General features: G+C 51.6%; 1 protein-coding gene across 4 annotated transcripts in view; it reads left to right on the top strand.

Annotated features, from left to right (window-relative positions):
* Nucleotides 1-1,601: 1,601 nt before the first annotated feature.
* Nucleotides 1,602-23,592, top strand: part of Bru3 (CUGBP Elav-like family member bruno 3) — a 533,833-nt gene continuing 511,842 nt past the window's right edge. Inside the window, exon 1 of one of the 4 annotated variants that reach the window (XM_077707857.1) lies at nt 1,602-1,768. In XM_077707857.1, the coding sequence (XP_077563983.1) occupies nt 1,739-1,768 (30 nt within the window). In that variant the 5' untranslated portion in view covers nt 1,602-1,738. The remainder of the gene's footprint in view (nt 1,769-23,592) is intronic. The other 3 variants (XR_013324255.1, XM_077707856.1, XM_077707858.1) reach the window with 3 other exon arrangements.

The following is a 23,592-nucleotide window of genomic DNA, read 5'->3' as shown; positions in this document are numbered from 1 at the left end:
CAAAATTGTACAAATGCGTGGTGATGTGTCCTTCGCTGCTCACATAGGAAGAAATCCTGCAGGTTCGCTATGGTTCAAGCCTTGAGCGACTTGAAGCAAGCTTCGCCCGTTTTTTAGTATGTAAAGGTGTGTCCATTATTCCATTACTCCTGCAAGTAAATTATGTGTTATGGCGGCTGCTTTGACGGTTCATTTTTCCGTGTGAAAAAGAAAGGTCGACTACTCTTTTGTATTGTTTATATATTTTATTCTTTATATTTATTTATATTTTTGTTTGCATGAATTTCTACATATTTGTGTTTATACATTATTGTAGTTATATTTATTGACAAAATATGAAACAACCAAGAAAATAGTCCTAAGTGCGCAAGCGCATGTTTCTAGTGGATTTGGGCTTTGTAGGGTGATGTTTGCGTAAGTTGAAAGTTATCATGGCAAATGAATGAACTGATAATAACAATAGAAAAGCTGCAGGAAGTGAAATCGATTAAGTCCTGTCGATGTTTTTTTGTTTTTTTTTTTTCACTTTTGACAAACCTTTTCAAGCTGATTCCTTCCCAAAGCGGGGGCAGTAGCGGACGTGAGTGATTTTTACGCTAAATAGCGGCATCGTCAGGCTTGTTCGGAAAGCTCATTCATGCTGCGCTGTCTTCCCCTTGGGCTGAAAAGCAGCCCCGTTCAGAGTGAGGCAATAAAGAAGGCCGTTTTTTCCCGCTGCTGGGCTGAGTGTCGGCTAGCTCCGACGATTCGAAGAACTCTCTCCGCCGAGAAACGAAAACGGTAGGTTACAGGGCGCTTAGCCACTCGACACCACCGAAGCTGCCGCCCGAAGACGCGCAGAAAATCCGCAATTTACGGCCACGGCCGCGCCAAGAAGCCCCGAGCTTCTCGAGAGCACCAAAGCGCCCCAACTGGGGTGTGTTATGCCCGAGAACATGAGGCGACGCCAGACGCAACGCGAGTGTTTTCGTTCGGGTTTTCACTATCTCACCTTTACGTTCCTTCGCCCAAGAGAGTCGCCCCACGCCTGTACACCGCGTTAGACGTTTTCTCCCCGTGCTCCTCAGTCTTGATGCACTGTAACCTGAGTTTTCTCACTTATTAAACGCTTTAATTTCGCAAAACCTAGTTTCTCCCATTCGATTTCCATTCGAGCCGCGACGTAGCTCACAGAGCGACGTGGCAGTGAAAGCAGCCGGACGTCGACAGGAGACGCAGCGGCCGACAAAAGTCGGCAGACTCGCGATAAAGAGCGGCAACCTCGGAGAAAACGAGGTGATGCAAACAAATCGGGGCGGGAGCGCACCCTGCGCGCAGCAGTAGTCCGCGCGGTCCACTAACCAGTTGCGGCGGCGCGAGTCCCGAGGCGCCAAACGGAGCCCATCTTTTTCCCTCGCCCGTAACCCTTTGATGCCAAACGATCGCGCCATAAAAAATTCACCCTCCCCGCCGCCGGCAAAGCGGACCCGCGCGCAGAAGCGGGCGCAGCCAAAACAAAGGCGCAACACATGCAGCGCGGCCAGCAAAAGCAAAAAGTGCTCCGAGAGAGTCGGAGGCCGGGTCTCGGAGCCCGTTGCCGGGGCAACGCGGGGCCCACGTGACCGGGAGGGGCTCCGGCCGCCAGCGCCACCATCGCTGCTGGCGGTGCGTGCGTGTGCTCTGTGGCCTCCTGTCAGCTGATCCGGCGGCACGGAGGAGTCCTTGTTCCCGCGCTTGCCCCTGCCTCCGGCGGACCGTCATGGCGATCGTGGTGCAGGCCAAGCCGACTGTGAGTGTCCTGCTTCTCACATCTGTCACGCCGCCCGACAGCCGGAGCATGGGGATGCCGCGTGTTGTGCGCCGGCGGCGGCGGCAGCCTGTTAGCGGCGTCACGCGTTGCGCCGCTCCCCCAAATCCATGGCGCTCCGGTCGCCGCCGCCGCCGCCGCACGAGCGCGCATACTCCGTGTCTAGCCGGCGCGTACTGCTCGCCATATGCTGGTGCACACGCGAGCCGCGCAAGAAACAAGGCGCGTTCGGGAGACGGATACTGGAAGCGGACTCAAGGTGGTGCGCTACCAGCAGGACGTGGTCGTAACAGTCGACGAGCCCGCTGCCGCGCACGTCCTCTGAAGCAGCTGGTTGCGCGCTGACAGAAGCGCGTTTCCCGCTTGCAAGGTTGCGCACCCTGCACGAGCGCTACCCCGGCTGTGCGTTGCCGGTGCAGATTCGGGCACCCCGCCACGTTCCCACCACCGACATCGCCAACAGAGTGGCTTTCCACAGAGTTCGTGCTTTCTACTCCGCTCTGGCGTGACTGACCAGCTCAGGAGGCAGTATCGAGTAGTGCCAGTTTTAGAAGTTTTCTCAGCTGTTAACGTCGGCTTTTTAACGCTTCACGGTCACACGTAAGCAGTGCGAAGAGCCAAGCGGAAAAAGCAACACCCAGTAGGGTGGTGCCATGCCATTGTCATAAGTCAGAGCTGGGCTTGTTGCGTCCTGACATTCTTGTCTCCTCCTGGAATGAAATTAAGTTCCGTTGAAAGCCGGCGTTATCGCCTTTTTCTTGCTACAGATGGGCATTTCGTGGTCGCGAAGAAAGCAGGGGTAGTAATCAGAGTGTCCGTTTACTTGGACACCGTCAGTTTCGCGACTTTGTCGTGGCCGTTTTTTCTCTACGCCCGAGCAGGACGGGTATTAATTGATGCCCATCTGGGTGGGAATTCTCGTCAGCCTAAACCTCGTAGCGAGGTTTTGCGTTCACTGCCTACTACGCTTCCGAAGAGTAGTTACCCTAACCCGCACATTTTTTTTTTTATTCATCTGAACGTGGCGTTCACACGGCATCGCTGACATCGTATACGGCACTTGAAATCCTATACGGCTTGAATCTGTTACAATAATCGTATACGGCACTCGTATACGGCGCAATTTAAAAAGTTGCGCGTTTGACTCGTACTAGCGTAGCGGGAAGGAGGGAGCGGGGGGGGGGGGGAACTGAACGTAGCTATTATTGTCTCCGAGAGGAACGCCGGTACAGTTCAAGCTGGGTGCGAAAGCACTAAAGTTGCCCGTCAGACGTTGCATTGCCAGCCTGTGATTAGTTCTTGGGGACGTTTCGAGGAAGGAGGCAGCGGAGAAAGTTGTAATCTCTAGCGCCGGGATGGTGGCTGTGCGATCGGCAAAACGATGCAGTGAAAACACTCCAGGAGGAATTCTGTTTCATGTTAGGGGGTATTCAGGAAGTTTGACTGGGAAAAGGCAGGGTTACGGATAAACGAAGAATACTTGCACCATTTGAGGGTTGCGGACGACATAGTCTTGCTCCCTAAATCTGCAGAACAACTACAAAAAGTGAATGAAAAACTGCAATCACAAAGCTAAGCTTCGCCGTGGGGCTAAACATAAATATTATCACGAGAAGACGAAGAAGAGGCAGTAGGGCATACCACTGCGGTCCCCATGATCGACGACTTGGGGCACGGCCAGCGCGGGCCCCGCTATGGCCGCCTGTGAGAGATCGCCTCATGTTGCATACACATCGCTGCATTATCAACCAGGGTTCGTGTCATATGTTCTACGGCGACTTAGCAATATCCGTAAATCTAGGTAATGGCAAATAAAACATGCTGAATGCGCCCTCTTCAGTATAGGTACCGGAACACTAGAACAAGTAGAAGAATGTAAGTTTGTTGGCCATGTGGTCAGTGCTGAACCCAACCACGAGGCAGAAATTCGGCAGCCGAATAGGAATGGGCTGGGGCACATTCGCCAAGCGTTGATAAATACTTGAGAGTAAGCTACCTGTATCACTAGCACGATTTAGTATTCAAGCAATTCGTGTTGCCGGTGATGACGCACGGAACTGAAACTTGGCGCCGTAGTAAATACATGGAAATCAAACTTCGGTCGGCGCAACGAGCCACGCAGCGAATAAGGATAGGAGTAACACTGAGGGGCCGAAAACCCGGGATCAGGGAGCAAAGTCGAATGCCGTAGTTCAAACTGAAAACAAGAAATGGACTTGGGATGGCGAAGTATATAGTGAGGCGAAGCGACAGCTGCTGGACCACGAGGGCGGCAGAATGGGTGCCGAGAGAAGGGACTGGAAGAGTGGGAAGGGTGCAGAGAAAAATAAGAAAATTCAGAGGAGGACAGGAGCGGGTGAAGGTCGGCGGGAGAGGCCTTTGTCCTTCAGAGGACCTAAATACGCTGTTGCTGGTGATGAGGATGTTCTCCGCGCGTCATTAAAATACGAGGCACGTTCTGAAAACAAAACAGGGCACGTGCGAAATGACTGTAATGATGTGCGTGAGAATATACATATATATATATTTTGCAAAATCATGTAACTTTACTCTGATGAAGGCAAGTCCCGTTGCCGCTACGTAAGTAAACATTGTTTGTTATTGTTCTTGCTGTGTATCCGACTCTTTACTTATACTATTTCTGCGCGCTTTGTGAGTATATATATATATATATATATATATATATATATATATATATATATATATATATATATATATATATATATATATATATACACTGTCCGTTATCGCAAGATGTCTACAAGTGTGTTTCCCTTGAGTGTGAATTCAAAACAACCAAATTCAAATCATCATACCCTTGTCGGTAAAACTAACTGAACGTATGCCACAGTTAGCAGGCAACAGAGTTCATCTGCTGGCACGGCTTACGTCAATGCCGTGCAGGATGGTCTAGGGTATTTTGTGTGTGTGTGTGCGAGCGTGCGGGCGCGGCGTTCAACAGCCTTTACTGGCGAAAACTCTCGCCACTCTGAGAAACCCGCGATAAATTCACAGACCCACCTAGACATGGAAAGACTAACTGCAGGAGTCAAGAAGCTCTGCCATCCTTGTCATGACTCGAGTGCATTATTAAAAAACAAACCTTCCACATTTGACTTTTGAAAGGCGACAGCTGCACATGTGGGATCCCGTTTTGTTTACAACGGTGGTGCAAAGCATTTGTTTGGATGGCTTCAAACGCTGTTAGCATGAATTAGCTAATATTCATCAGCTACGTAGCAAAGCGCTAGGCGCTAGCGTACGAATACGTGTATGTATTGGTACTAAACGATCGGAAAGTCCGTCGCAATACAACGATGCCTTCAACTGTGCCGTTCATAGATATGTTCGCAGTCCTCCCACGGCGCGAATAACGTAGCGCTTTAGGCGGCGCTGCAGAGACACTAGTCATTTAAAGTCGCAGCACGTCAATCGCCTGGGACGTTCGCGTGACGAAATCGCGCGCCGCTGCAAATGCTGAAGCAAGGTTTTCGAAGACGAGTGGAAGAGCTCCTTGCGGCGCGGGTGGCGTGGCACTCTGCGCGAACAATGGCACTCTCCAAGGAGCCGCGCACTGGCCCGCGCTGGTGCTTTTGCCAGAGGTGCGTTTCCGCGTGGTCCTGGCTCGAGCGTCCTGTGCCAGCAGCTGACTGGTCAACAGGCAGCGGACTCGGGTGGCACCACCCGCGCTTTCGGCGCACCGAGCTGCGTGCGCCGTGACTGCGCGAGTGCCGTTTCGTCGTCTTTAGCCGCGTCTGCGCCTCCTGACGCTTGTCACCTTCCCACTGCTCAGTCATTTCAAGGCTCTGCATCTCGCCCATTACACTGAGCTCGACGCGTCCGCAGAGGGGCAGTGGTGTTGGCCGAAAGTGACTTCTACGAACGAGAGATGGCTCGTTTCTGTCCGCGCCCAAAATTGCGCTGTAGTGGGCAAAATAAGGACGGGGACATTTCGTCCCTTTATAGCAGGGGCAGTTAGAAAACTGCGGCTGTGGCTGCCGTCAGTGCGCAGCAGCAGATACTCGGAGAGCGCTTGTGTTCACTCGCGCTCATGTGCGCTTTCTGTGGGCGAAGAGCCTGGCTGGGAAGCCCGCTCCCACGTCCATTCACGCGCTTCCTCGCCAGCCTCCGGCGCCGTGGTCGCTTACGGCCACTCCGGCTCTCTGCTCTACCATCGCCGGAGTAGTTGTCCCCGCGTTTTGCCCAAGTATTGGATCTAAGTAGAGAAACAGCGCGGTAGACAGGACCAAGGGAGACTGGACACCGCATCACTGACTGCCGATTCGGAATTTTATTTACGAAAAAGGGGTCTCTATTACGCGCGTACTGGATAATACGCACAAAAAACGACAGAAATTGGGAGACGTAATCCCCTTTTCCATTAAAGCCAAGCAAAAGCACCTGAAGCAATTTTTTTCTTTTAGTGCACGGCTAACGCTTCAAATATCTCTGGCGTGCCTTGCTCCCGGTGCCGCCTTAAGATGCCTTCGGCAAAAGCCAGCGAGCAACCGCTGCACTCTGAGCAGTGAGTAGCACGGTGACTGGCCGTAGCCGGTTTTAGGCACCACGCGTGTTCCCTGTGGAGATCATCGACGCACCCACCTGTTTGGCCGGTATGGGAGACGCCGCGTGACAGTTTAACTTCGTGCACCACACCGACACCACGGTTGACGTCAAGTCTCGCGCGTTTTTTGTCGCGCATGGCGTTGCCTGCTTTATTGTTCACGACGCGCCACAGAAACAGTCCCTCGCACTCCCACACGGGCGCTCTCAATCCTGTGATCCGCATACGGGATAACAGCGCTCCCTCGACGGGGTTCCTCAGGTTCGCGTATGCTCCCAGCACTCTTTCAGATCTGTATTAGCAGCATTTGTGCGAGACTATTAAGCAGCCCAAGTTTACGGCCAGCGGCACGGCTCAAGTCTTCCGCAAGCACGCTTTAAAGTAGCCCAGCAGTGGATTTCGCTTTCCTGATTCCCGAACAACAAATTGGCAACGTTAGTGGGATAGAAAATAACGTTGTTCAGCTTTACCACGTCGCTGACGCGCTCGCATGGTAGCCCGTCTTCCGCGTCCTGGTTATCAGCGCCGGTAAAGATCGAGCGATCTCGTTGGCGCGGCGGGCCGGAGTTCACGATAGCTGGGGGTGGCGAAAGCAGCCTACCGCGGTCGCGCTGGCGCGGCATGGAAGAGCTCAACGGTCAACGTGCCATTTCGCAGTTCCAGGCTGAGGTACGGTGCCGGCGATGTGCACCTTTAATGACGCTAGTTGACGGCGTAGACGCAAGACGATAACGGCTGAGGCCTGGGTGAGCCTGGGCGACTGTAACGCAGCGGCTGCCAGCAGCTGCCAACGGTGGGGGTACGCACAAGTCCATACCAACTCGATCAAAAGGTCGGGCTGGGCAAAGGCTACGCCCGAGATTGTGGCGAGGTTGATTGGCGGGGCGGCAGCGAGGCGGGGAAACACGGGGAGGCTTGGCTTTGTCCGAAGGGCTTCTACCGTGCGCGCTCAGCTATCGTGATGTTGATGATGATATTGTGGCTTGAAATGATCAGGGTGCATGTCTCATCGGGGTAATAAGATCCGCTACATGTTCTTTCCTCATCACTAGTATGTGGAATTATGAGTTCACATCAGCTGTTTCTGGCGAAGGGAAAAGTGCGCAGAAGCGAATTCGGGCAGTCAACGAGGTTGTTCGTGGAACCCGCCGCGGTGGCTCAGTGGCTAAGGCGTTGCGCTTCTGAGCACGAGGTCGCAGGTTCGATTCCCGGCCGCGGCGGCCGCCTTTCTGATAGATGAAAAAAGCAAAAACGCCCCTGTGTACGAGATTTCGGCCCACGTTAAAGATCCCCAGGTGGTGAAAATTAATCCAGAGCCCTCCACTACGGCGCGCCTCATCGCCTGCGTTGCGTCGGTGCAATCAATCAATCAATCAATCAATCAATCAATCAATCAATCAATCAATCAATCAATCAATCAATCAATCAATCAATCAATCAATCAATTGTTCGGTATCGTAGGTCATTGAAGCAACGGGAAATAAAGTTTGTGTGTGGGGAAGGTCCAGTGGTATTTATAATGCTTTGTAGATATGGTACCCCAAAGTAGTGTGGGGATGTTACCCTGAACGGTTATTTGCAAAGGCTGATCAATCGCTGGCGATAGCAGTTGCAAATGTTTAAGATCTTAAATTTTATGGACCACGGTTGAGTTGGGCGCCAGTACATTACGGGAAAAGAAGTTTCTTCCGAAGAACATAGTATTTTCTGCTTTGGGACACTGGACTCTGGACTGGAAGTAACGAAACTTTTTGTACTAAATTATTTTTAATGGGAGGGGCGGTTGTAAGATAAAACTGTGCAGAAGCATTTAGTTTGACGTAATAAACGTGTTCAATCCGCGTCTTATGTTCGTCGAAATTAACGCGTAATATTTTAAAACGTTTCCTTGTTCTTATTTTTGGAGAGCAGGGGAATCACTGCAGCAGTTAATGAGGAACGCATTGAATATTATATTTCTCTTCGAGGAAACGTACGGCTTTCGAAATTGGTTCGTTGACTGTAAATAAATGCAGGGCCAGATTTGAATTGTGGCAATGTAGGGCTACCAGGTTGTATCCCATTACAAGGCTTGACAGCCAGAAAAGTACTAGTATCTGCAGTTCATGTTGTAATACGAGCTCTGCATTCTACGTTTACTGAGTCATTTGTGTAAACGTTGAATAACAGTGGCCCGAGAATGTACGCCACAACAGGTGGCTCTTGATGAGGAGCATAAGGCTGTTTATGGACGTACAGCCTTTCACATGGAAAATAGAGTTTAATAGATCGAAATTAAGGGCCGGCATTTTATTTTATACATTATTTTAAACGGTGTCGTTGTTTATACCATCCAGCGTTCCAGCCGAATCCATGAACATTCCACGGACAATATTTTTCTCTGTAAAACTGCTTTGTATGCGTCTTTGTTGATAGCGGAGCGCAAGCTCCCCGCACCACCCTTCCTAAATCTCTACAGGAATTCGTGGCCTCGCTTCGCTAATATTTTTCAGCAGCTTCTGAGAATGCCGGACGGGTGCTAATGCATCCGTACCTTTGTAACCCCCCGCCTTTCTTTTTTTAAGGCGATATCACGTCTGCTTCTTGCATTTTCGACGCAAGAGGGGCGTTCTGCGTGGCATTAATTTCTGCCAGGCATCGGCGTCAATGACCTGAAGCACGTGCCGAACTTAAATATTGCTGGAATCACAGGAACTGCTCCTGAAAGTCTGCTTCCCCTTCGCGAAGCCGGTGGGGAATTGCAGTGGAAGAAGACTGTTTTGAATAAATTATCAACGCGTCGCTTCGAGTGGTGAAACAGGCAAACTTGGTATCTTTGATCCGCGCCCAATTGTGTACACGACGACATTTAATTTTCCGCGTGGTTTGATACCTCTTGGTCGTTCTACTAAAACAGTAATATCTAGAGATACAAAGCAGAAATATGGGCTGATATACGCACTGAATGTCTGGTGTTCGCTGTGTACGACGCAATGAAGCGCGAAGACACGAGATCTCAAAATAGATACGAGCCGCCCATGCACGAGCGCCTGCAATCGGGTTGCTTTTTTAAATACGATAATCTTTCTTGGGCTACTTAAACCCAGAAATTTAGGTCTATCTGTATGTCCGTCTGTCTGTCTGTAACTCGATTCAGCCTCCCGGCTAACGTAAAATGCTGACTGCGCAATAGTCTTATATACTCGTCTAAGCCCGGTTTATATGTTCATACTTGTCAACTTTGTTGAACCAGAACAAGGCATTACGCAAATATAAGACAGGAAATTAGTACACAAGGGATATTTACAGTGTTCCTTTATTAAAAAATTCCTGGGTGCTTGGTTTTTCGATAGCAAATGATATTCTACATCTACTGCAGAAAACCACCGCCTCCTGGCGGCATATGAAAAATCACGCGGCAACAGCAACGAAATGTTCCACTACCTAGGTTCCACGTTCTGCTTGGAGCGCACGTGGAGCACTGCCACGCGGTTCTATAAACCTTGTAGTCGGCCGCCTCCATTCACGCGCGTCTCCTGCCGCGCTGGCATCGAGGAACTCCTCCTGTAGCAGTGGAACGCGGTAAATTGAAATCGCCTTGAGCAAACCTTTAGTGTGTTTACTTTGGGATGAGCGCGACGGAACAGGAACAGCTTGAGAGGGGAGCGGGAAAGCGAAGGGGAGCATTTCCTTGGCAAATGCCTACAAAGACTACAGTCAAACCCGGCTATAACGAACCCGGATAGAGCGAATTATGCTATATATCGAACAAAAAAAATTCAGTTACGGAAATACATGGGAAAAATATTCCTTATAACGAAGTTCACATCCGATATATCGAACTCCCCGCGCCTAGAATGGCCGCCGAAATGCATGGTCTCGGAGCGGCGATTGAGATGTGGATTGGCCGCGACCACGGAGCTGCGACAGGGACATTGCGCCTTGCTCGGAGCGACGTGACGGCCGACACTTTCCGTAACTATTTCAGACGCGTGGGACTTACGACGGAACCCACCCAGTCAGCGAGTCCGGATCAAGACAGCAGCATCGGTGAACTGTGGGAAGAGCTCGCCAACGTTGCCGATGGTGTCACGAGTGAAAGCCGTCCGATGCTTATAGTGAAGTGCTTTCGGCAGTCCATGTGCTCCGCCAAGGCTTCTTCGATTTTGGAGAACGCAGACTGGCAAACAATGTTTAGTGTAGAGACTGTTATGCTAGTCGTAGCCGCCAAAACGAAAGTGAAAACAAAAATCACCGCTTTTTGTTTGAAAAGTAGGCAGTTAAGGCGGAAAGAAGCTTATTAATTGCAATAAATGGATTATTTTGGGTATGGTTAGACTACTTTACTGTGTTCGTTTCTGCATGCGGGGATGGTGGAGTTGAGGAGGGGCTATCGCGCAATGCGAACTCGTAACAATAAGGTCGTTATAGGCGGGTTTGGCTATATCGAACTATTGGATATATCGAACAAATCGCGGTGCATATTGCAGTTCGCTATAAACGGGTTTGACTGTATCGTCTTTTGACGACATTTGCAACGAAAGGAGCAGATACGCGGTCAATTTTTTCATAGGACACGTTGAGAAAACGTGTAAAGGATGCTAAGAACAGGCGCTTTCAAATCTCTTCTGGGCATTTTTCGTAGCTATCGCGCGTTATTAAACTTAATAAGCACATATGTTCACATTAGCGAACAAAGCGCACACATTAGCGATTCACCGTGCTTCAAAAAAATTGGCGGTATACGCTTTGTTTTTGTGCAGTTTATCAGAACGTGTTTGGAAAGATCCAGGCCCCGTGGTCTCGAAATGAATGAGATTTTGTGGCTGCTTCTGAGCTCGAGATTGCGTTATGCCGGGCTCCCATTTGTGCTGGTTACAAGGCGAGTGGCAGCAGCCGATGTGCGCGTTCTGCCGCAGGCCTCGTGTGAATGGTGGGATGGGGAACTGGGGTGAACTAATGAAACTCGCAGTGTCGTCTTAGCGGTTACACTTCTTCTAACGATGTTCTCTCAAGGAGTTTGTAGCGGCTGCTACCTACATTCGTCCCGTGTAGTCTCATAGGGACAGACATCGAGTGTTTCCAGGCGTTTCCACTGCTTCGACTGGTGCACCGTGTTTCCACTGCTGCACCGTGAAGTTCAGATTGCAAAGCTCGACTTCTCAATCGCTGGGTTCATGAGGGTCGCCTTCTGCTAAAGAAAATGGGGTTCAGCTCCGCGTGTGGTTTGCCACGCGTGTTTCGCGCAGAGGTAGACGAGCGGCGGTGTGAGTCATGAGGTTCTGGGGCCCTCTGCTTACATTTATGGTTTGTTTATCGATACTGTCAACCTTCGCTTGACGATCACAACAGCGAGGGAATACAGTAGTGAGTACGAACAGAAAACCTGTGGGTGAAATCACTCACGCCAGGGAGAAATACTTCTCGCCCAGCCGGAATACAGCCTGCTTGCCGCAAGTTCATGCATGGTCCCGCCCGCTATACGCTCCGCCACGGCGAGGAAGTCCGACATAGCTGGCTGGCGGCACTTTTATTTGCTGGCCGCCGTGGCTCCCGAGGACGCGCCTTGCGAGCCTTCCTCGCCTCTTGTGCCCAGCCCGGCGAAGCGGGAACACAGCCCGTCAAACGCGGCCACCCCCGCCCGAATCCGTGGAGCCCGTTTCTCCCGTCCTCGCCGTTCTCGTTCTGATCCACAACAGCACGAGCGCTCAGCAGCGCGGAGCATCGCAGTTCGCGCTCACGTTGAAATCATTCGCAGGCACCTGTGCTTTTTCGCATACAAGATAACACCCGTTTCATCAACAATGCATGGTACACACGTGACAAAACGGTAGTTTCCCGAAACGCTGCTAATATAAGAATATCTCGGGGAACAGCCAGAAACAAAAGAGACGCAAATAAAAGAAATGAACAGGGCAAGCGCCGACTTTGAAATCGTAGTTTTAATAGAAAGACATCTTACCACATATACATACTTAAAATCTCCCTCCCCAACACCACGCGCAACCATCCCAACTCGCCACCTTGCTAAGATAAGAATACGCTGGTCGCATTGAGCAGGAAGATAAAATGGTTTCATGCGGGCAGAGGCATATTTCTTCAAGGGGACCTAAATGCTATGAATAGCGTAATCATTGGAAGGACGGCCTTTACACAAAAAAAAAAACATTGCCTGAAATTTTCAAGTATCAGCCGTTTTCGTTATCTAAAGATATAACGCGTGGGGCGTTCGCTCTTTTCTAGCGCCTCAAAAAATTGTGGATGCTACAAGCTGATCACGTTGATGCAAGGGCACCTAGAGGCACCTGTCAAGGCCCTTCGGTTTCTGAGATACGCGCAGTTATTGGCTGCGCTTAGTGTTACGTAACACTGCTTTCAAGGAGCCATGAAGAGAAAACACAAGTTTGGTTCATTCGAAAGATTGCCTCGTTAGAACAGTACTGACACCACTTTTAGAGCAATTTTCGCTCAAATAAGCTACATAACTAGGAAAAAAGGGAATGACCATGCGACCCCCCAGCTCATTTCCCGCAACAGAACCTATGATGTCATACTAGAATTATCTGCGATTGGTGGAGGCCGGCAAAAGCAAACGCAAGTTAGGCAGGGCTTACCAGTTTGCATAGTGAGCTATATGGCCATTAAACATACTGCACATTCCTTTTATGACACTAAGAACGCTGGAGTAAACGGTTGAAGTTCCGAACGAACACGCAAATATGTACGGCAATGCGTACGAAACTATACCGCCGGCCGAGCGGGACATCTCGCCTTTGCCACCGTCGCGCCGACGAATTTTCGGGTTCGAGGCTCTTAGGGGCCAACGAACCGTTCCAGCACGTACAACCGCGACCTTGCTTAATATCTTAATCCCTTGACAGGAGGTTGGCCGTCATATCGCCAACCAGCAAATGTAATAACAGAAACGAGGGGAGTAAGGAAGAGCAAGTAGCGACTAAATAGTGCCACTCGTCGCAGAAGTTCCGGAATGGTGTTGGCTTGCTGCTGCCGTTAGGAGCTCGTTTTTAGTTTACAACCACTGAAAACTTCAGTTTGTTCGACTACTTCACAATGAAATTTTTTTGCTGCGTACTGAAATGCCCATGTAGTACGGGCAAATCGTCGAGGGAGTGCCACATCTCCGCCGGTGAAGAGATCTCCTTTCATGCGCTGCCCAATGACGAACCTCGGCGAAGCAAGTGTGCAAGTGGCTACGTTTTGTGAACTTTGCAAACGGAGGAAAAAGGGAGCTAAAGAAGGACGAGTGCGCTCGCTTCATTTCCGACGAAGTGATTAAGGGCAGGGACCCTTACGTTAGCTCACTCCTGGAACATGTCGCCGCTCGTCGCCGACTTCTTCAAATCGCCGTCAAAGCGTTCCGAGCTTGGAAAACAATACCGTACACACCGCGCGTTGACGCTCGTATCTTTCTGGTCGGAGCAGAGAGCTAGCGCGAACGGCTTTCCATACACGACACCGGCCAACTGGCATAAGCGATACTGCTACACAAATTGAACTACTATTAACCGTAATAAAAAACACGGCACATCTTTACCAGTCTGTATTCGTCCGTCGCGACGGGGCTGACGAGGCAGCGCTGCCGTCGGCTGGGCGTTCGTGTGTTGTGTGTATCGCGGAATGCTCGCTTTCCGGTCCATCCGTGTATCCCACGACTCCTGCCGCTCGTGCACTTAAAGCATTGAGCGTTCAAGTGGTGTTAGGTTGTTAAATGCAAGCCCGATCTCCTCGGCGAGACCTTTATTGTCCGGATAAGGCGATTCCATGAGTGCGGCTGGGGGTGTACTAAGTTTTACTAGTATTTTTAAAATGGCCGCCGTCTCTGTTTCGGCACGAGTTCCCGTTCCTGTTTGGTTCCCGCGTGTGGGTATATGGAGTCGACATACTAATCATCTGTTTCATGTACCGGCTCATATGACGCCATTGTTGACGTCACGAGATGTACAACTTAGCGGGAGATTCAAAAATTTGGCCTAAATTGCCTTTTTCTATTCCTTATTTCTAATAAATCATCCTTTGCTTCAAGGAAAGCGCTTGGGGTATACTATGAAACTCCTAATCTTTGGAATAAAACAAACGTTTGTTTTGTCTTCATGGCTCCTTTAAAGACGACAGTCTTTATTGGGCTACTTAAACTCGAAAATATTGGTCTGCCTATATTTCTTTCTCTGCGTGTGTCAATCTACCCCTCGATCCAGCCAGCCGTCCAAAAGTTACAAGAATTCTTGAACTGGAAGTTCACATAGCCGAAACCTTTCCGGACCACTCAATCTGATTGATTGATTGATTGTGGGGGTTTAACGCGCCGACGCAACGCAGGCGATGAGGCGCGCCGTAGTGGAGGGCTCCGGATTAATTTTGACCACCTGGGGATCTTCATCGTGCGCCGAAATCTCGTACACACGGGCGTTTTTGCTTTTCGCCTCCATCAGAAAAGCGGCCGCCGCGGCCGGGAATCGAACCCGCGACCTCGTGCTCAGCAGCGCAACGCCTTAGCGAGCCACCGCGGCGGGTACCACTCAATCTGGAGACATGCTCTGTTTGTTCTGCACAAGTGTAATCATAGATTCTGAGTGCCCGAGGTGAAATAAATCCGGGGGCGACATTTTGAACTGCCGTTTTAGAATCGGTGATTGTTGGGCTTTCCAATAACGCTAATGCCATTGCCGCCTGTTCCGCCGCGGCTGGGCTGGTAGTGCGGACGGTAGGGAAGTTGCCCTCAACTAGATTGGAAGTACGATGCGGGACGATTGTGAAGGCATCGTGCCATATGCCACCCCGTGGGATTCCAACCGGGGTCTCCACAGCGGCAGCCGATGCCCTACCGTCGGTGCTCTGCTTAGCGCGTTGCGAGCGGTAGAGCAAAAGTTGCCGTTCTTGATTTATTCGTACGACATGCGCGCGTGAAAATTGGCCTGGAATCGGCACATTGTGCCCACTTTGCAAAATTCACAAAACTGTCAATTGGAAACGTGAAATTTGAACAATAGTGAGTGCCGCGTGCCACCTGAACGTGACGGTGCGTGAGTGCAACGGCTGCACGCCAGCCGCGCTGGCGCGTCCCAGCCTGCTTGGCGACGCAGTTCGCTCACTAGGACGAAGAAATAAAGAAAAGAAAGAGACGTAAACATGGTGTGGCACAAAAAAAGCTGGTCGAAGTAATTTGTTCCAAAAGACGAAGAAACTCGAGCGAAGAGTGCCGCAAATTCATTGTAGCAGTAAAGAAGTTTTTGTAATTGGCGCCAGGCTTCCGCTTTGAAAGCGCATAAGTAGACCTTAGTGGCCTGAGGAACTTTTTTTTTTTTTTTTTTCGCAGTGCCCGTTCTGCCGAATGCGCCTGTTATCTACGATCAGTCGCACTTTGGATAACTCGTGCCTAGCTGCCTCCGGGTTTTGAATTCTAGCCGTGACCACGCGTTCGTCGCCGCGGCATGAGGTGCGCGTTGCGGGTCTGCAGAATGCAACAGCTTGTTAAAAGGCGAGTACCCGAGCTTTTAAGCTTGATATTCGTCTGCCGATCTCGTAATCCGTGTGAGCTGAATGCACATATCTGCTGTCGCTCTAGCTATCACCCCAACTGGATCATCGAAGACATAGTACGCGACTCCAAAGACGCCTTCCGCACTTGCAAAAGGACGGATATCACCAGCATGCCGCAAGAATACTTGCGGAAACTTCAGCCACCTAGTTATAGAAAAACCCGACAAGCCTGCACTCTGCCCGCAGAGCTGCTCGCGAGATCTACACCCGAACAGCATTACACTGCATGCTCACACAAATACGGCATAGTCAGTTCATACAAAGAGATTGCAGCCCATTACAAACTTTGCAGGTGCGAATTGCCAGCGGTCAGGGCGGAAATCATGTTATCAGGTAAACGCAAAAGGCTCCGCCTCCGCGCAGGCCTTGCGGGGATGCACCCAGTAAGGCTCCCCTACACTCGATCGACCCTCGTCCTCCTTCCAAGTCTTATCGTTCTCTTCCCAGTATATAGATATGGATATGAATAGGCCCAGTATTGTAAATGTGATTATTATTATTCCTATTATTGTCATTATTTGTTGTTGTTTAAATGACACATTTGGTTTCTACAAGCACCGCGATTTTTTTTCTCAAAAGTGAACCTCGCGAATTTCGGAGGCAGCTTCTAATATGGTTGTTGACATTGGTTCGTTCTTGTGTATCGTCAGGGTCATCGCATGACAGGACACCAATTGTGTGCACACAACCGTGTTCACGCCGTACGGACAACGCTTTGAGAGAAGCGCATCGAGTAAGGCGGGGGCACCTTCGATCCTGGCGCGTACGCTTGCTCGTGAACGGGCGCGTGTGATCCTCCGCGCACATGTCGGCCGATCGACGGCACTGCATGTGTCGCGGTTGTGTCGGAAACGGGGGAAGAGCTGCTCGTTGCGCGTAATATCGCTAATGACTTGTCAGTCAACGCGGGGCGGCCAAATTGTTTTGGGCCTCGCCGAACGGCCGCTGCTGGCCGATCGATTTTGCGGACGTCGCCGGCGCCCGAAATAGCTGCGCCGCGTGCCACGGCCGCATTTTCATAAACGTCGTCGCAAACCCGGAGCAGGCTCCTGGCGTACGAGCTTGTGTGGGCGGCGTGCCTCCCTTCCGGCCGCCTGTGCCGGGGAACGCCACTGGCGGCAGAACCAGATGCTGTTTGCCGTGCTCTGATCGCGAGGTACGTCTCGCGCGCGCTACGGATAAAGGCTGCGGGTCGTCGTCCTTGTTGAAATAACAAACTGCAAATGTTGGTTTTAACTGATTTAGCGCAGTCTGTTGAAACAGAACGTCCACGCAGTGCCACGCAGTAAGTGCACTCAAACAGAATCTCAATTACCGCCATCAGCATAACCGGCGGGAAAACTTGTAAACCAGAGAAAATTTACGGCAATTTAAGCGGGAACAAAAAACGAGATAGAGCAGGTTTCCAAAATTGAAGGAAAACACAGAGGGTGTGCCCTGCCGCTCTGTGGGAGGGATAAAGAAAGGGAGGAAGAGCGTAGGTAGAGGGTGCCTGATAGAGGGTAGGGTGCGACCATATGCAGTTGACATTCGAGAGTTCGCCACGATGGGTCTGTCCTACAATGTGGCTGCCAAACCGCTGCTTCCCAGAAATGTCAGCACTGCCGTAAGCTTGCTGCGTGCACGTCGCTGTTGGGGCCAAGCTCCCAATAGGCCGGCCGCGGACAAGCTGAGGCGCGTAGCAGGGACAGTGAGCATGTGCCACGGCCTCTGGAATATGGCGCACTCTGTGCCATAGACAGCGTCTAGAAATGCGAGGCAGTAGGAAGACGGGGATGGGAGGCACTGCGTGACCGAAGCCGGGCGCTGGCGTTCTCGTTCCTTTTGCCACACAGTCGCTGGCGCCCAGACCCGTGGACCGAGGCACGACGTCGCAGGGGCTTCGGGGCACGCCGGGCCGGGATGCCTTCCACTGCCTTGCCTTCGACCACTGCCCTTCCGGGCTCGTTCCTGGGCCGCCCGTAGGTGTTCGAAACCCCCAGCCCGCGTCTGGCTTTATGGTGGTTCTTCGCATTCGCCTACATGTCTTGCGAGCGGCCGTCGCCAGACCATGTCAGGGCTCGACGCCTTGCTGAGGAGTCAGGCAGGAACGACCATAGACAGACAAAATATCCTCCACCGTGTCTTGTATGACCAGGTGAAACTGCTCGAACTCGACGCTCAAGTTCAGGTGAGCCTGAAGGAGGACGAACTGGAATCTGACATTTCGGACGCGATCAACTGCGAGGAACGCATCTGCGCCCTGCGAACGTGCGTGCGGTTCTCCATGAGCCGAACTGCGTCCGCAAGTCCCGTCCCTCAACCTCAGGCGACCCGGCTTGCTGCCATGTGCACCGCAACCTCTACTCTCGGCTCGCTTCCCGAGGAGGCCCAGCTGCGCGGGTAGTGGAAGGTGACGGCGATGACGAGGGCGATGTTCCTTATGAGGACGCCAAGCAAGACCACGAGGTCCCGAGCCAGCGAGAGGGGCTCCAGCAACGTAGTGCACGACCCTTACTTCGGCAACGTGACTCTCGTTTCGGAAACTTCCCCGCGGCGCTGCACCGACCGCGGCGTCACTGATGCGACTCCGGTTTTTGAAAAGGCGTCCCAGCGGGCCGGTTGCGACCCGCACGTTGGCGACGCGGCTTCGTTTCGCAAAACTTTCAGCAGCCCCGTTTCGATTCGAAGATAGTTTTCTTGGATCCAGCTACAGAAACACGAGTCATGCGGAAGGTGGTGCGGCATCGGGCGATGGCGAAGGGCCTGCTTCTCCGGAGATCCCTCGGCGAGCTTCTGCGCCGGGGGCCGCCTGTGGCCGCGCGCATCTAAGCGCGGGGCGAGGAACCCACGCGGCGGAGTATAACGGCTCGTTCGATGATGGCCGACCGTTCTCTGGCGAACACGCGTCGATGCTGGACATGCCTTTCTACCGTGTTTGTGAGTGCGACAAGAGGGAAGTCCCATGGTTCGCAGAGAAAACGGACGCCGTACTATAACACACCGATTACTTCACGGAAGCGGTATCAGACGCAAGGGCAGTGGCGCTGTGGTCGCCACATGCTGTCTGGAAACTTCGCTGTCTGCATCAGCTGTTCCCGTTCAATCTCGGCGGCTGCCTCATGGCGAATGGCCTGGAGCGCGGTATCTCTTGCCGGTTTTCCAGCAGAACGTTCTCAGTATCCAGCTTCAGCCACTGCATTTTATGTTGGTCCTCGCAAACAAGAAGGCGCTCGGTGCCTGTTTACCTGGCTACAAACTTCTTTCTCACTGACCTGATGACGACGCTGTTTCTCGAGATCGATAGCACCGACACACCCAGCCACATGCTTGCTGGATCCCACAGCCATCCTACAAGCGTCGCTACTGTGGCATAATGCTCTGCGACGCGAGCTGGTTCTAGCGGGGACCGGACGTGGCCACAGCGCGTGTCGCTGACAGCTGCTTCCTGACCAACTTGGCGGCGGCGGCGAACGCATGCCGAGAAATAGAGATGCGCGGGTACCAGTAAGAGGTGAGCCACTCACTGCCTCGTACATCTCCGTTTCCGAAGCCGCGTCTCCTCGCTCCTTTCGCCACAGGCAGTCTCGGCACACGCACTGCCCACGAGCAGAGTGCTGGGGGCGGCTACGCTGCACAGCCGCAGCTGTCTCGGCGAGGCGGCAATCAGCGTCCACTCGACGCTGCCCTCCACGGTGGCAAGAGCTGTCGTGTCCGCTCTCAACTAGTTTATCCTCACATTTGGTATATCGTCCTCTGGACCCGGGTTTCCTTGAACATCACCGCACAATAGCAATACTTGCAGATGAAGTGCGCATCGCCGAAAAACAAATGCCCACGCCTACCGCAAGGTTTTTTCCCCCGCACATCCGAGTTTGAACTGCGAAAAAATGCTTTCTAGTTGCGAACGACTGTAAAAACAAGATGCAAAACTGGTTCACTCAAAATACCGCTTTTTTTTCCAATAAACGTACTGCAATTTTGAAGGCGACTGTAAGCAATTGGACTAGTCATTAAGGTAAGCAGATGAAGTAGGAAATTTTTACTAGCCACTTTCTATCCCAGAATGTCTGTCATCCTAGGGACTACGTAAAGCCGCCACCAAAAGACATGACTGTGTTTTCTGCGGTTTTCTTTTTGTTGTTGCTGTTGTTGCTGTTGTTGAAATCATGCACGATGTTCTCTGTGCCATCACGCTGGCCTCCAAGAGGATGGAGTTACGCCCGCGTAAAGGCACTTCACCCCCTCACATGACCACAGGCGTATTCAAATATGGGCGTACTTTTTTCATCAGTCGCAGCTCAAACAAAATTAGCATAAAGAAGGGCTAAGCGGAGCAGCTAACCTCTATGAGGGTGCTGGTTCCGGGTCACCTGGAAACCGTCCGGCTCCTTGGGCTCTCTTCAGCAGCCAGAGCCGTTTCCGGTGCTGCGAAAGGCAATTTCCTCCTCTCCGGATTACGTGGCCACGTGCGCGCACTGGGCGGCAGAGGCTGGCGGGAAAGGGGCTCGGCGTGCGAGCCACAGCCGGAGAGGAGGAGCACGGGAGCCGCTCGTTTTTCCCAATCAATTTGAGGCGAGAAAGTTTCCTGCACACTGCGGCAACAAACAGCGACAGCCGGGTGGCCGGCCGCGCAGCCACGGTAGCCAATAGCGATCCCGTTGTTCGCCACTCCCCGAGTGTGCCATGATGGATGGAGGTCCCCAAATTGTTTCCAAAAGCGCCCCTCTCTCGCTACAATAGCGTCCTCCGCGTGTCGCCTCCAATGGCGCGATTAAAAATTGCTCGGCCGCCCCCGCGTGTCCGAATCCGCGTCGCTACTCCGTCTTCTCTCTCCGCCTTCGCTCTTGTCGGGCTCCCTTTCGTCCAACAATGGGGCGCTTCTCGGCGGAAAACACTTCTCTCCCTGCTTCGGACCCGAACAGCTAGGAAATGCATTTGCGGCTACACTGCTTGGGACGCCGCAGGTGGGCCACTCCGCCTTGTCTCGAAAAGTGTTTCGCCGTGTGACGCCCGCTGCATCTGCAACCAAGTGCGAGGGCAACGAGGGGCGGCTCGCTCCACGTTTCCGATTGGCTATTACACTCGGGATACATTTGAATGCGTTCTCTTAAAGTCTTTCTGGGGTTATTTTAAGCGGAAACGCTAATGTGCCAGTCACTCGATTGAGCCGCTCGGCCAAAGTGAAAGAATGCTCGAGCATAAATGGGAAAGACCGCCCCAAACTAGCAGCGCTGCTGGAATGGCATCATACATGTTCACATTATTCACTGAAAAGAGAACCTGAGGCATATCTGGGGAAAGATTTAGTTTACAATACACGCCGGATTGGTTTTTCCAGCCGCCAGGGAAATAAACTAACGATGAGTTAAAAAATGCTGTCGAAAATAGGCGCCATAACAGCAAACACAAAACAGAAGATTTCGGCACCTGCTGTTTTGAAAATACGAAAAACCAAAATATAATAAAAAAAATGGCTGACTATTACGATACTCCCAAATGCAATATCCGTGTGCAGGTCGAACTGCCGTCTTCTGGGTGACGGCGCATACCTGCTGCATCTCCCGAAGTGATCGCGGTATCAGCGAACGCAGGAAGGGACCGGGCAGCTGGATGGGTGGCGCCACCACTCGGCGCTCCCCTCGTTAGTGGAATGAGCCGGTGCATTGGACTACACAGCCTCCCGTTGTTCTTGCCATGTTTGCTTCGGCGCTTTGAATGTTTTGGTGGTGTTGTGAGCGGATATGTGCGGTGAAACGAAGTCTAGACAGATGTGTTGAGTTCTTAGGTGCAGTAACGGCTGCGTAAACTTGTCGGCCGCTTCTAAAGTTGGGTATCGGCTACGATGGCATGAGCGCTTTTGCTGTTTTACCTTACATACGGTTACCGGAAATCGTAATGCCTTCAGCCAAAACCGACAGCCCATAACACCTGGATTTTTTTTTTCGTTTTGCACTTTCGCTGTTGTCGGTTATTAGACTGTTTCCTTTGTTCGAAAGATTGCTGAATACAGAAGCCGACGCCTAGCTCCTACTCTTCGCGCTCCGCACAGGACCGGCTTCGCCAGGAATGGGCGACGCCGGCAATGTTTCTTCCTTAGCGATATCCAAAACTATACTTTAAATCACGCCCTGAGCTAGTGTATGCGATTTTAAGTCTTTTATTGCGCTAAAAAGTTGCGCATACGCAAAATCTGGTGCGGCCAAGCATGAAAGGCAAAATGAGCGCAAAGAAACAGCGAAGAAAGCAAGCCCGATTGAAGCAGACGACAAATGCCAGAATCCCTAAGCTGACGTCACGGAGGCGCGCTTCGCAGCGCCGCCCGTGGTCGCGCTCACCGCTAATAGTCTGAAGCTGTCTTGTACCGCGTCGCCTCGGGGGACCATGTGACGCACCCTTCGCCACACTTTCATGCCCGGCTCATGCCCGGCTCAATCTTCGGTTGCCTGTACGTTCTCTCAGTTATCTCGGAGCGTGCCGTCGCCGGAGAGAAGGTCTCTGCGTGCCACCCTCCCCCTTCACACTGTCGCCACACTCTCCTCCTCCGCTCTCCTGCTCGTCCTACCTCGTTTGTCTTCGGTGCCGTCACCGTTCGTTGGGTTGCTCGAGGGACGACGGCGCCACGAAACCGCAGGAGCGGGAGCTTAGGTGCTGCTCACTAAAAATCGCGCGCTCTCCCAACAGATGCTGCGCTAGCAAGCAGGAGATTGAATTCCTCCCTTGCCTGGGAGGAGCGAGAGGGGATCTCGAAGAAGGAGACAAGGGAGGCGTAGCAGAAGACGATCGCTTTTGCACCTCATCTGCAGGGACACACGCGGACATTTTTGTTCTCCAAAAAGCTCTGAGAGGTGCTTTTTGCGTATTATTACCGGTTTTGCCGCGACCTCTGTAACCCAGGGTGTCGGGAGATCAAGGCGTCGCTCGAACGGTTGGTCATTAGGCGACCGCAAAACCATCTTCGTCGTTGTCGCCGTCCGCACGGGAGATGCGCGGGGAGGCTATGTCAACCCTGATCATTTGCGGGGACCCCAAAAGCCCCGTCCACCGCCTCAGTGGTTGAATGAATGAATGAATGTTTGTTTATTTCACAAGCAAGTTTATGGCCAAGACAAATAGGGAAAAAGTTGCAATCATGCAACTTGACGGGCCCCACAAATCCATTTACAGTTGGAGACAGCAGCGTATACGCATAAACAATACAATAAAAAAAGGAAAAGGAAAAAAAAAGACAGTATACACTTCTATACAAAAGGAGGCACAGAAATAACGTTGAAGGAAAAAAAACGACCTAGAGGGGTACACAGATAAATGATGGGGAGGGGGGGGGGGCTGCAGGGGTGAAGAACAGAAATCACTGCACTACACATTCTTATGTAGCATTAGAGAAACAATCCAGATAAATTATATACAGGCGTTCAATGCAACCGTCAGGGTTTCACAATGCGTGGCATTCAATACAAACAACTCTAAATTGAAAGAAAAAAAAAAAGATGAGTTGACACATGTGGCGGTGTAACACTGAAAAAAGGCTGGTTAGTTTCGTAACGCTAGGTGGTTAATTATGCCAGCATCTGAACACAATGTTACGTCAAGTCCATTGAGTAGCAGACTGTTGACTAATGTCGTAAGGTTGTAAGAAAGCATTTGCATGGCATAATTAGTGCGTGGGTGCGGGACATACCAATGTTCTGGTTTTCTTGTGGTGTAGCTGGAAAAATGTATTTTC

This window comes from Haemaphysalis longicornis, unplaced genomic scaffold (genome assembly GCF_048455015.1).
Source record: "Haemaphysalis longicornis isolate Haplotype H1 unplaced genomic scaffold, Haemaphysalis longicornis Haplotype H1 scaffold_4, whole genome shotgun sequence".
Classification (NCBI taxonomy): domain Eukaryota; kingdom Metazoa; phylum Arthropoda; class Arachnida; order Ixodida; family Ixodidae; genus Haemaphysalis; species Haemaphysalis longicornis.
Note: the sequence above shows the minus strand (reverse complement) of the source record. Positions and strands in the feature narration are given on the sequence as shown.